This window comes from Sceloporus undulatus, chromosome 3, assembly GCF_019175285.1.
Source record: "Sceloporus undulatus isolate JIND9_A2432 ecotype Alabama chromosome 3, SceUnd_v1.1, whole genome shotgun sequence".
Taxonomy (NCBI): Eukaryota; Metazoa; Chordata; class Lepidosauria; order Squamata; family Phrynosomatidae; genus Sceloporus; species Sceloporus undulatus.
The window spans coordinates 152349753-152363121 of NC_056524.1; the positions used below are offsets into that span (position 1 = coordinate 152349753).

Genomic DNA, 13369 nt, shown 5'->3' on the forward strand with positions numbered 1-13369 from the left:
TGGCATGAAACTTATGAAACATGTGAGAGAAGACAAGTAACTTTTGGAGAGATATAAAGCAGTGATGACTAGTTGTTTCAATCTCAGTGGGACAGTGAGACCACTCCAGGTTTCAGTTTGAATTTCAAAGGTGCTGTACTCTAACAAGACAGTGTGTGGCCCATCTTATAAACCTCAGTCCCTGGGTAGGTCTTATATAGGAAAAGCTACTCCTTTAGATGTTAAGACCTTAAATCAGTGATCCCCAAACTGTGCTCTTTAAGACATCTAATCCTATTTCATTCATACAAATATTCATGGGTGGAGGGCAGATAAATGGTATGAGGGCTCTATAGCTGCCATTTTGAGGCAGCATTACTTGAGTTAAAGCCAACTCTTAGCCCCTAACTAGACTAGACCACAGAATCAATGTGACTTATGTAAGAATTGACTTAGCAAAATCCCACTGATTCATTGGGGGCACTTGAGTAGGGACTAACAACTGGATTCCGTTCTTTGTTTGCTTTTATTGCCATTAATACAGAAGAACATTTGGAAGGCTTTCGCAGTTTCATGTTCACTAAATATTGCTTATTACAACATAGAGTCTTAAGGACTAACCAATTTTATGTAGCATAAGCTTCATGGGCTTTCAAATGAAGTGCACTACAGTCCATGAAAGCTTATCCAAAAACAATACTCTGGTTTCTCTTCAGATTGAATAAATCTTTCACCTTTTACTAAAAACAGTTTTTATTGCATCACAAGATTTCAGTCTATAAGGCACCAATGTGAAAACGGAGGAGACAGAAAACACTGGGCACTTACTGCACTCATGAGGGAATCCAACACACTGACGGCAAATGCAGTTCCACATGCAAAAGGCTGTGTGAGATACAGTTCTGTATCAGGATCATCATCATCATCTTGGTCCAGAAACTGAACATTTGAATCATTCACTAAAAAGATAATGTTAAAAATAGTCATTTCCAAGGAAATAATAATCTAGATTATCTTTACATGCTATGGACGAAGAAGTTGTATGTGTCCAGAAACACAGGCATATCTGGAATACTTGAATGTTACTGAAAATGAAATTAAAATGGTTGTGAAATGTGCATTTGATATTCCTAAGCAGCAAAATAACCTTCTCAGATGGAGAATGTAAATGGCATATGTGTACCATAAACACAAGGATGGCTACCCTGTCAGCTGGCAAGAACAATTCTAGTTTTACCTTATATCACACTGAGATCCCACAAAATATTCTCCTGACTCAAAGGGAAGCAATGCCTTTCTGTAACTATGATGTGCCACATTTGTACCTCTAAAAGGGAAACAATGTGACAAAGGTAGAAGGAAGGGGGAAGTTAAAGAAATAAAGGTATCATTTCCTGGCCTTAATAGCACTGAATTCCTATCAGGCTATGATTCAGAATCATTTAGGATTCATTTACAAATAACAACTTTTCAGCACATCCTTTACATATCTTATTATAAGTACCTCTTGACCCTAGGAATATTCTGGTAACCTTCTGATAATACTAAGAATGGATAAATCTACAAATTCAAATTTGTTTCTCTAAATTCTTTTCAAACCTGATCCCATCATGCAAGCATTTTTTAAATCGCATAGATATTTGCATACATTTCTATTTGTTTCTTTTTTCTCCAAAATGCAACATTTTGTATTCAACATTATACATTTTCTTCCACCAGGTTTGTGTGGTTTTATTTCTGGTTTTGGAAAGGCTTCAACGGGCCTTTGACCAAAAATTGATTTTCACAGTGGGCAAAGTCCCACATTTCCGGATCACGTGCATTTCTATAATAAAGGGATTTTTCATACACATTTTTGTGAGAGTGGACTACATCACAAACTAAAAAATATACTAATTTCCAATCTTCATTTGAATTGGGGCTGCAGTGAGTTCTGGGGATATGATTTGGATAAACTTATATTTAAATGCAAACCCAATGAACTTCTCACCCATCCCTTACACAACTTAGATCCAGTCCACTCTGATGTTGCCAAATTTGTGAATGGACTTTATCACTATAGACCAGTCCTTTCAAATTTTGGTCCTCTAGGTGTTTTGTATGTCAGCTCCCAGAAGCACCAGCCAGCTTGGCCAACCATCAGGAAATTGAGGAGCTTAAGTCTAAAACATCTAGAGAAGCTTTGGAACCACTACTATAGACTATAAATATATGATTATCTGCTTCCTTACAAAATAAAATTCCTTCACACAGGAAACTATAGTAAGAATAATGGTTTGAATCTAGCCCTCTCAGTGGAAAGCTAATTTTCTGTATATGTAAATCTCTCCAAAGCAGCATTCCATCATGAGAGCATCCACACTCAGTCTAAACTGAGGCAGCCCAGGCACATGCAGACTACACTTTTACTTGCTTCCACATGCAGACTAATCAGTGAAGCATAACTGAGACCATCCCTTCTGAACCTAAACCAGACATTGTACCCAACATCCACATGTTCAAAAGGACATCTGCAAGGGAGCATATCACTTATGATCCTATGCTTGTAGCAGGATTCAAAAGTTTATAGAACACTTGGAATCATTTGGATGTACCTAAGTAGACCATAAACAGTGCATGAACCAACTAGTGAAATGTCTTCTCCAGTCCCTATACACCTAGGTCCAAACTATATATAATATTTTTACATAATCTGGCACTGCTGTTGCTGCTCTCTCTCTCTCTCTCTCTCTCTCTCTGTGTGTGTGTGTGTGTGTGTGTGTGTGTTTGTTTAAACAACAGCTGTTTGCATCTGAGAGTGAGTGAACAATGGATACAGATGGGAAAAGTTATCTAAGCTGTGGAATGAGTGCTTGCTTTATCATTTCACTATATCATTCCTTTCATAGTTCTTATTCCTAGGTTTGCTAACCGAAGAGGGATTGTAAACAAGCCCGTGGCAAGGACAAAGGGTTCACCATGGTCCTGACCCAGCTCACTCCCTCTCACACTGGCTGTTTGTTAAAGAAAAAACAACAACCGTTAACCCTGATTTGGAAAGAGCGTATGTAATTTTGATGTTCCCAACGTGGCATCAGGCACTGTAGAATTGTTAATGAGTTTATTTTACACGTGCTCTTCTTCTGCTGGCCTGGTGACTATGTTCTACTCAAAAACTTAATCACAGTCTCATTGGTAAAACTGTAAATAGTGGAGTTAGAACTAATGGCAACAGGCTCTACTAAAATGGTTGCTACCATTGTAAAAATATTATTTAGAACCCAAGTTCACTTGAATTTAGTGAGTATAGATAATTTTAAACCAAACTACACACTACCTCTCTCTACAAAGGTGTGGCTTTACATGCAGTTTTCTTTTTAAACAAATTACCACCAGGGCCTCCCAATCTAGATTGTGGCCCTCGTTGGGGAGGAGGCATTAAACATTTGTCCCCTGCAGTGTTTTCAATCCAGATTAGCCGCTCTATCTCTGCAATCTGTACTGCACATAAAGTGTATGTTCATTTCAAAGGATCTTTTGGGCAATTGCAACTAGGCCCCAATACCCTGCCTGCATTCTACAGTTCCAATCTGGATCAGACTCCCTCTATTGGGAACTTGCTATTAAAAGTAATGATCGTTTTTTGTGTGTGTGTGTGTGGGTTTTTTGGACTATGTGGCCATGTTCCAGAAAAGTTTCTTCCTGATGTTTTGCCAGCAAAAGTAATAATAACCTGTCTCAAGATCAGTTTAGAATTTGGGCTGTCAATTTCAAAGTTCTTTGGATCCTGGCAGTGAGTTTTTCCCCCATGTGCCCTAAGCTTGTACTTTGTTTCAAAAAAGCATTTCGGAAGAAGAATGCATGGCTCATCATTTTATTAAGCGATCCACCAAGGCAATTATGACATAGAGCCTATTTGAATATACAAGCTGGCCATATGTTTCTTTCACTGATGCCAGATGCTCATCCATGAGAGGAAAACCATCAGTGTGAACCAGGTGGTACATAAATAGTGCAAGTGGTGGCAGCCAAGGAATTTGAGGAATCTGATCTTTCCATGCCCCCTACCTGCCATGATCACAGGCAGCATTGCTAGCTATCCTATGAGCAACCTAGCTTCTCTGCAACAGTCAGTAGTGGCAGATGGTGAAGAGGGATGATCTAAAAAACAAAGTGGCCTGTTGGATTGCACTAACTGTCTAGGTTGATTCCTTCAAGAAAAGGCTTAATATTATTATTGACCTGTTACAGACAGCCAAAATAAAGCTGCTTTGAGTCACAGTGGAGGTATGGTGTTTCAATGATGCATGCATCCTAAGAGTCCAGAAGTCACACCAAAAAAAAAAAAAAAAAAAAAAAAAAAAAAAAAAAATGTGGAGTGGCAGATGGACTCTTAGGACACATGCATCATTTAAACACCATACCTCCACTGTGACTCGAAGCAGCATTATTTTGGCTGTCTGTAACAGGCCATTATTAGGTTCATTGCAGATTCAAAGGGCTAAAGTGCACACTATGTTAAATAAACAGCATAAATTCTCTGTGGAGAAAAAGCAGATTCGGACAAAATCTGATCAGAGTAAGCCTGGCAACCATCAATGGGAGCTTAGCCAAGAAAATATGGTGGTTACTCCCAGGAGCAAGTATAAATAGGCTGAGTGAGGAGTGTGTAGAAAGATAGGGAATCAGATAAAATGAGATAGGAAGATAGGGATTGATGTTAAAACTAGAATTAAAGGTTTATTTGACTCTGAGGGGTTTTATCAGCTGGGGGACTGCGGTATACCGCTGTGAGAGGCAGTTAGACAGGATTTCTAGTACCCGGGTTAAGGACTAGGAGAGTCCTTGGTAAACAGTTTCCAGAAAAATCCTGAGGGATTACAGCCAGGAAAAGGCTGGGGAAATCTAGCATAAACAGTTTGAGTTGTGTATGGCCTAAAAAGAGGTCAAGTGTGGAAACTGAATTGGTGTGGCTGAGAAAGTCATAAAGTATCAACAAAGTTTTAAAGCTCAGAATCTAGACAAAAGTTTTGTGTGAAAATGTAACCTAGAGACCACTTATATAACATAGTAACAGATACCATAAATCTCTGTACAGTGGTACCCCGGGATACGAAAGCACCGCGTTACGAAATTTCCGGGATATGAAAAAATTCCATAGGAAAAAACTGTTCCGGGTTACGTTTTTTTTTCCGGCTTACGGAAAAAAATTTGGTGCTTTTCGGCGCTTTTTCGTACGAAATCGCGGCTTCCAGCGCTAGCGCCTATGGCTTTTTCGGGTTGCGAAAGATTTCGGGTTACGAAGGGCGCCGCGGAACGAATTAATTTCGTAACCCGGGGTACCACTGTAACTGTTTAAGCAAATAAACACTGTATCAACTCTGAATGCCAACCATAAGAAAGATACTGTAACCAACTATTTTGTAAATAAAATTTTCCCTTTTTTTGCTCCATGTATGGTCACTTGAAGTATTTTAAGAAATTATAAATCAAATGATATCAGGAATTAATAATACCTTTACTGCTGAGAACACTCAAACTAGTGAGTGCTCTGTCTTTCTACAGAGAAGGGAGAAGTGTGGAAGGAACTGGAGTGAGAGTCCCAAGTTCAAATGTCTCCGTCACATAATTTGTGGCAGCAGTGGGATAAAAAGAGCCATTGTGCTGCCATCAGAGAAAAGTCGTTGGGTGAGTGAGACTCACCTTGGCAAATTGGTAGTAGCAGTCACACACAGAGGAAAAGTGAAAAGGTTTAAAGAGATTTTGGCAGTGCCACATTGTCACCTTGATAAATTGGTGGCAGCGGTGGGATCAAAAAGACCTATTGTGCTGCCATTAGAGAAAAATAGTTGGGTGAGTGAGACTCACCTTGACAGCCTCCTTTTCTCTCAGAACGACTACAAATGGGAAGCTGAGTTTTAACTCTTTCCACATTAGGAACTTTTTCTAAAAAGGGGTGACTCCCTCAACTGGTGCCAATGGCTTTTTCTTTTTAGATCCCACTCATGAGGGACAAATTAAGGACAGCAAAGTGGCTGTTGTAAACCATGAGATTTAAATTTCTCCTGCCACATACAGTGATTCTGTCCTGGGCTCAGGACCTGCCTACTTACTTGTGAGTGAAACAGGAAGAGAGGCTCAGCTGCCTTTCAACTGGCATGTAGGTTTGCCCAAAGATTAAAGTCAGACTCTCCAGTTCAGGGTATAGCCACATTACATTTGTAGTTTCTCAAATGGTAAATTGAACCAAGGCACAAATCTTCAGTACCAATGTATATTCTACTTACTACTGGCAGACCTATAAGGGTAATAGCTCACACAAGGTTAATGCCTGACAAAAAGCTTTTCCATCTGTTACATAGTGACAATTTCAGAGGCACAGCTAAATCTCTTATGAGAATTGCATGGATATAAGCCTCAATAGCTTTATCTGCATGGCCTATGTTTTCTTCCTGGGATATGTATGAAAGGTCTCTCGCCTAGATGGGGTGAGGATGGAACTGGTTTAAGGGTGCAGAGCTTCATTATAGGATATGGAAATCAATCCTAACTTTGCTGAAAAAGCCTGCTTACAAGCCTAGCTGATTTCAGAACTTCAGAAGCCTATGTGCTGAAGCAAAAACTTGTTCTCCAAACAAACTAACCAACAAACCAACCAAGAAACAAATAGACAGCTTAAGGTTGGGCACAATACTGGGGTTTCTCTCCTTTTTCTACTTCTAAAAGATATATATTTCTTAACTCTGCTGTTAAGACATGTCAGTCAAATTGACAGGTGGCTATAGTTTTAGAAAAGAAAAGAAAGCAAAGGAGGAAAAAAAGGTCTAGACCAAAGAAATATGAATTGGTGTGAAGATGCTATGGAAACAGCCGGCAGGTCAGACGAGTGTGATCAAAGATTTACTGAGGCTGCATGTGAGGAAAAAAAAAATCATTAAGAAAAGCCAGAACAAGACAGTCAATTTCAACTGGAATCACAAATAAAACACATTCAAAGCGGTGCTATGAGGGTAGCTCCCTCTGATACAGCCAGATAAATAAAAGAGAAAGCTGATGATGGTAGGAACAATGATAAAACAGAAGGTAGTTGATGTGAAGGAAAAAGGCACTTCTTACCCAGTTCAGTTATCATTAGAATGTGAGTTCCACTGTTTTTTTCCTGACTGATTGAAACCAAAGGCAGAAGTTTGCCAGGCTTAGCTAATAAGTAAAGTGTTTAGGAGGGGATGGGGAGGGGAAGAAGGCACAGAAAGAGAATAAAGTAAAGCAGTAAGACAGGTAAGGTCTGAAACTAAATGGAAAGGAAGTAAAAGGACAAAAGAACTACAAATCAAGCTTGTCTTTACCATGAGAAACTGAATAGCTTTCACGCTTCACACATCTTGACAACAGTCACTATCTAATGCCAAGCAGAAACGGAAATGAACAGTCACTGCATTCTTCATGAAAGCACTCCCTATGCTATGATGTCACAAATTAGTAGTTAATTTGTTAGCATAAGAGAAGGGGAGGTTGACAAGTAAATCTCTATTGCCCATTAAGATGCAGAGAGTGAAACTATTGGTTGCATTTACTATGTAACCAAACAGCCACAGCCACTTTGACACATCACTCCCAAATGTGCACAAAATGGTACTGTCCTGTCATTGAAATGCAATGGCCAAGTGCAAAGGATGAGAGAAGGCAACTCTCCTACATGGTGTATATCTTTTAACCCACTTCTCCAAGTTTTGTGGAGACTTGTAGTCATCAGGGAGAAAGCCATTCACTACTGGAAAAGAAGGCAGAAACTGGTGGCCCTTTCTGCTGTTCTCCAGGCATACAACAAAACCCATGACTTCTGCTATTTGTGGCATCTGTGCTGCAAGTTGTTGATTATCCATGCTCTAATATCACCAGAATATTCTGCTACACAACTTTTGTGTCAATGTGGTTATAAACATAATACACTTCAAACATGCTGTTCTTTCTACTGAAGTACTTTATTTTGTCTTATGGACCAAATTCTGATGAGTTGTACATTGCCACCAAGCAAGGAAAGAAGAAAAAGTATGTTAATGATTTAAAGAGGCCACATGCTACCATCATCATCATCATCATCCAAAAGATAATTCCAACTTCCACCAGCAAGTTAATCGAAAGGTACTGTGAAACAGAACTATTTGTCTAGAGTGTAAAAATGAAAGGAAAATGGATTAAGAAATGAATGTAAAAGGACAGATAGACTTTTATTTCCCTTACCTAATTCTGTTATAATAGGGATATCAATTCCTGTTGTAATGGAGGGTTGGCGTAGGAGGCCATGAACTGGGCTATTATCTGGCGATGATCTGTCCATTCCTGGTGGTGAAAATCCTGCAGAGAAAACAGCACACAAAAATTTAGATGTTACACCAGGACTGTTAAGCTAGAAGGCAAACAGCAACAATAAAAACTGGATATAAGAAGGAAGCTGTTTCTTAAGTGAAAGGAGATGATACTTCACAGTTTACTTCTCTTATAGCTGAAGGGTAAATCAGACAAGATGTTATTAGCAATGGCATTATTTTTTTAAAAAACCAAAAAACAAATAGCAGGTCCATGGGTAGGGAAGGATCCAGAGCGATTCCCAGGGGACAACCATAGGAAGCATTAACACTTTGCCTCTCACTATAGTCCTCATCTATATTTCCCTTCCTTACTATCAGTAGAGGAAGAAAAGCTTCCATTCAGGCTAGTGGAAGATTTTTTTCCCATTCAGACAGCAGGTTGGTCCAGGATGAGAATCACAAGAGAAACAACACATTGAAAGTTCCTAGATTGAAATTATGTCTCTCGTGTCTCTTATTAGCTGCAAGTATTTACAAACTTCATGGAAAACATCTTGTCCAGTTTGGTTATGAGAATGATTAAAAATACAAAGGATACTTCCAGAGGATCAGTACTAAGAGTATTAGGTGTTAGCAGACATACTCATCTTTATGTTATTTCCTACACTTAAGTGTTCTGAAGTTCAATTTAGATAAGAATGAGGTGCTGTTGATGGATTCTGTTCTGCCTGTTCAAACTATCATCAGTTGGGCCACACTCTTCCCATAGCTTGGTGCTAATAAGTGATAAACATCTATCAGTTCCCTATCACCACCTCCTGGAACTTATCCTACTAGTAGGACATGATCCCCTGCAATGCCCTCCCATGGAAAGATGGCCCAGAAAGATGTCATGGTCAGCAGTATTGAAAGCCATTGAGAATTCCAGAAGAACCAATGGGTTGCTGTCCATGGTATACACTATGCCATCCATCAAGATAACTGGAGAGACTCTATATCAAAACTGGGTAGAAAGTCAGATTGGAACAGATCTACACACTTAGGACCTTATCACATTAGAGGAATCCCGCTCAGAAAGGAGAATTTAGAAGCAGAGGAAGAACAAAGGCCTCTCAGGTTCTAAGAGGAGTAAGACAAGGATACCCTCTCTCACCTTTATTATTTATAATAATAACTGAAATATTGGCAAATATAATTAGAGAAGACCCAGAAATTGAAGGAGTAAAAATTAAAAAGGACGAACATAAAATAAAAATGTCTGCTGATGATGTGGCATTATATTTGGCAAACCCGGCAGAAAAAAAATCAGATTTTATTAAACCAACTGAAGACTTTTGCTCAATTGGCAGGCTTTATAATCAACAAAGAAACAGCAAAATTTTTAGCATTGAATTTGACAAAAGAAATTCAAGAAATAATAAAAACTACAGGATTTAGAAAAGAAACGAAGGTAAAATATCTAAGAATCCATATAACTAATAAAAATTTGGATCTTTTTAAAAACAATTACAAAAAGCTCAACACTCAAATCAACACACCACACTGGCTCTTACCCTATGTATGTATGTACTGTATCTATGTTTGTATGTGTACACACACTTACACAGGAGCCACCTTTTCATTCGGAATTCCCTTCTTGCAACAATTCCACTAGCTACTAGTCTGTTTCCTGACACAATTTAAAGTGCTGTAAACTATAAATCCCTATACATCTGAGCTCCAGGTTATCTGAATGACCCTATTATCTTATACAAGCCTGTGCACATTTTGTGAGTCTTTTTCTCTATCCCACCATCTTCACAGACACAATCTGGTGAGAACATGGAACCGGATCTTCTTGGTGGCTGCTTCCAAGGTTTGGAACTGCCTTCTGGGAGAGGATATACTGCCGCCAATGGCATTCTTCAATCAGCAGCTGAAGGCTTTTTTGTTTTGACTGGTACCTGGGAACTGAATACTTATGGGATTACACCTTGTAATAATGCACTGTATTGTCCATATTTATTGGTTTTTAATAGATATGCTTTTAAATTCCTTTTAATTATGTTGATAATTTAATTATATCTTAAGTTTTATATGTTTTCAGTGATATGAAAACTTTTATCTGCTGTATTTAGGTTATATGAAAAGTCAAATAGCAACACCTCTTTGTTCCAAGCAGAGGGTGAAAGAATACAAACAGGATTTACTCCTTTGGTGATGAAAAGTACTAATTTGCCCTAAAGAAGCAAATTCCAAAAGGAATCTCCAAATTAAATCTCTACCAAAAGAGATTTGGGAATCTCACCATTCAATCTGTAAAATTCAGGACCGGGGAACAAAAGACTGTAAACAACCTTTCTAAGAAGATAATAACAGAGAGATGAAAAGTGGTATTATTTTGAAAAGCCAGTAAGAGCAATTCAGCGAAAGAGAATATGTTTGTTCCATGTTCATACTAATGAAAATTGCAAGAAGTTGCAAGAAGCAGCACTTTTTTCACTTCTCTGGACTAGTCTGATGAAGAATTCAAAAATTGCCTGAGTACCTTTCTGGGTACTTAATGGTAACTGGGTAATGAATGGAAGAGCAAGGTTTTATGATGGGGGATGACAGACAAAGAAATTTAGGACTTCATTGGATACTTTGGAGCATTGTAAAATCACAGTAGCCATGTCAGACAGTCGAGATTATTTCAGTCACTTCTTCAAGAGTATTCTTCTTGAGACAATAACTTTTGATAGCCACCCTGGGCTTAAGCAGCATTTCCTCCAGACAGGTCCTTCAGGGCATTATAAATGGCAGCAACCATTTCTTTTACTGACTGGCACGGCTTGAAATCTTGGTCTCTATCAGACAGGACCTAAGGTTCCAAACATGTTGTTGACAATATGCGCTAATTATGCTGTGTGCCAATGTGCTACATCTTATCTGAATAGCAAATGTAGAGGGATACACACACACACTTATGTAGCAAATATATGTATATATTTATGTATTTTCCAACAATTTTGTACATTTTGCCAATGCTATTTTTTTTTTTAATCTGGTCTTACATGCTTAATTTTTTTTAAATGTAGTCATTTAATAGTTTTTGATAACCCTTTTCTTAGCATAGTTGCTTAGAGACTGAGCTACAAGCCAGAAAATTACTATTTGGAATGACGAATAAGTCAGTGCTTCTGAAGCTTTCTGAACTGGCACAGTATGTTTTTCTCCAGTGTGCCAGGGATGAGCACTTGACTAGAACTGTTTCTTTCTTCTCTTGAAACTTGCCACAAACTGGGAGCCAACAGTCCATGGTCACACATTGGGCCAAGGACTACCACGCTGAGCAGCACTAGACTAGACCATAAATTGTCTGCCTTTGAATCATCCATTCTTTCAGCCCCCTCACCCTCAATATGAGGACAAGTGCTGAGCTGCTATACAAGGATTTTGTAAGGACCACAAGAAGGTATAGACTTGGCTCCTAAGTTGTTCCTCCATTCATGAGGAGGGACAGATTTCTGTCCATTGCTCTCTCCAGCTACACATCCATACCCAACAGTTCCTCAACCTGAAGGTACAGAGTGTTGGGGGTCAAAGATAGTTTCAGGGATAAGATAAAGCCGTTTCATCAACACAAACTCTGATCCATTCATGAAGAAAAGTTAGCATCATCCAGGGTTCTGAAAGTGAAGCATTTCCAAAGAAATATATAAATGTTGTTATTGCTACCATTGATGATGATAATAATACTTCTATTACCATAAAAAGCTGGTAGGACAAAGAAAGCCAGGTCCTTATCCTAACATCTAGAAACATCCTCCTTGCTGCCTGCTTTCCAACCCACAGCATACATTTAAGATGCCATCTATTTTCTTCTTTCAGAAAAAAAGTGAAGGAAACCTAAACTGTTTTATCACAACTTTCATTTGAAATTATGAAAAACTGCAAGTGACAGCTGTGTGAATTCAGTGAATGTGAAGTTTCTGAATTCCTTCAACTTGACAAGTAAACACCTTAAATCGGTAATGCTATATATGCATAATACATGGCCTCTATTTTGACATCCATCATCAAATGCTGACTTGAGAAAATACTGATTTGTACGTCAAGGCATCGCGCCCATAAAGCAGGAAGAAATTCAGGTCACAGGGTATTAAGAAAACAGTATTTCATTACAGCACAAGAAACAGGCTAAGTCATGAGATGTAAGAGCTGTTTGGGGAATGTGAAAATAGTCTCTTCAACTGCATAGAGCCTCCCTTCATTCGGAAATGGCACGCTCTACTCAAAGGCCCATTTTCATTTGCTTTCAAATATTTCCAGTCATCAAAGCTTAAAGACTAGCACCCATAAAACTGAAGAGATAAAACTGCCATTGCCATTTTTTTCTGGGTTTCACAAAATAACCCCACATTAATTATGAGGCATAGTAGGCCTCCTCAGATCTTATGCCTAACCACCAAAAACCTGATGTCTATAAGAAGACTTGCAGAGCCATAGCTCCCTCCAACATTTTTTTCTGCTTCACACCCAATCTTCTTACATGGGTGGGAACATCTGTAAGTGGTTTCTATGTATGCTGGATTAACATACTTAGAGTCCCCCTGTAATTGGGAATCGTGCTTTGGAAATCAGGGCTGCCATTCACAAGGAAGCTTCTACAGACATGCAATTGAACGTACGGAGAGGTTTCCTTCATTCCATCACAGGAATGACTGGTGTAATTCCCCGCATGAGTTGGAATTCCTTCAACAGGGGTAATATTAGCACTTTCATCATTTTATCATTATATTTATCTAGAAATCACAAATATATGCTTCCAGAAAGACCCAGGTCAGGGCAAGAGTAATAAAAGGTGTGGTTGTGAGTTCCTAATAATGAAAGGAACACACACCCATCTTTTCTTTGCCTCCTTCACATATCTATTTGTTCTCATCTTTCACCTCTAACACTTGATGAGGAACCTTACGTTCTGCCACATTGCAGAATCAATGTAGTTTTACACTGTTTTTTTACTGCAATGGCTCCATCCTTTGCAATCCTGGAATTTGTAGCTTGGTCTGGCACCAGTGCTCTCTGACAGAGAAGGCTAAATATCTCACAAAACTACAAATCCTAGAATTCCATAGCAT

At 38.8% G+C, this 13369-nt stretch overlaps 1 protein-coding gene across 26 annotated transcripts in view; it reads right to left on the reverse strand.

Annotated features, from left to right (window-relative positions):
- The window catches only part of KCNMA1 (potassium calcium-activated channel subfamily M alpha 1), a 612911-nt gene that overhangs the window by 25090 nt on the left and 574452 nt on the right, over window positions 1–13369 (reverse strand). For 14 of the 26 annotated variants that reach the window (XM_042456625.1, XM_042456624.1, XM_042456608.1 and 11 more), the window contains 2 exons: window positions 8200–8313; window positions 808–938 (listed from right to left, as the gene is read on the reverse strand). In XM_042456625.1, the coding sequence (XP_042312559.1) occupies window positions 808–938; window positions 8200–8313 (245 nt within the window). Of the gene's footprint in view, window positions 1–807; window positions 939–7074; window positions 7159–8199; window positions 8314–13369 lie in introns of all 26 variants that reach the window. The other 12 variants (XM_042456616.1, XM_042456615.1, XM_042456614.1 and 9 more) reach the window with 1 other exon arrangement.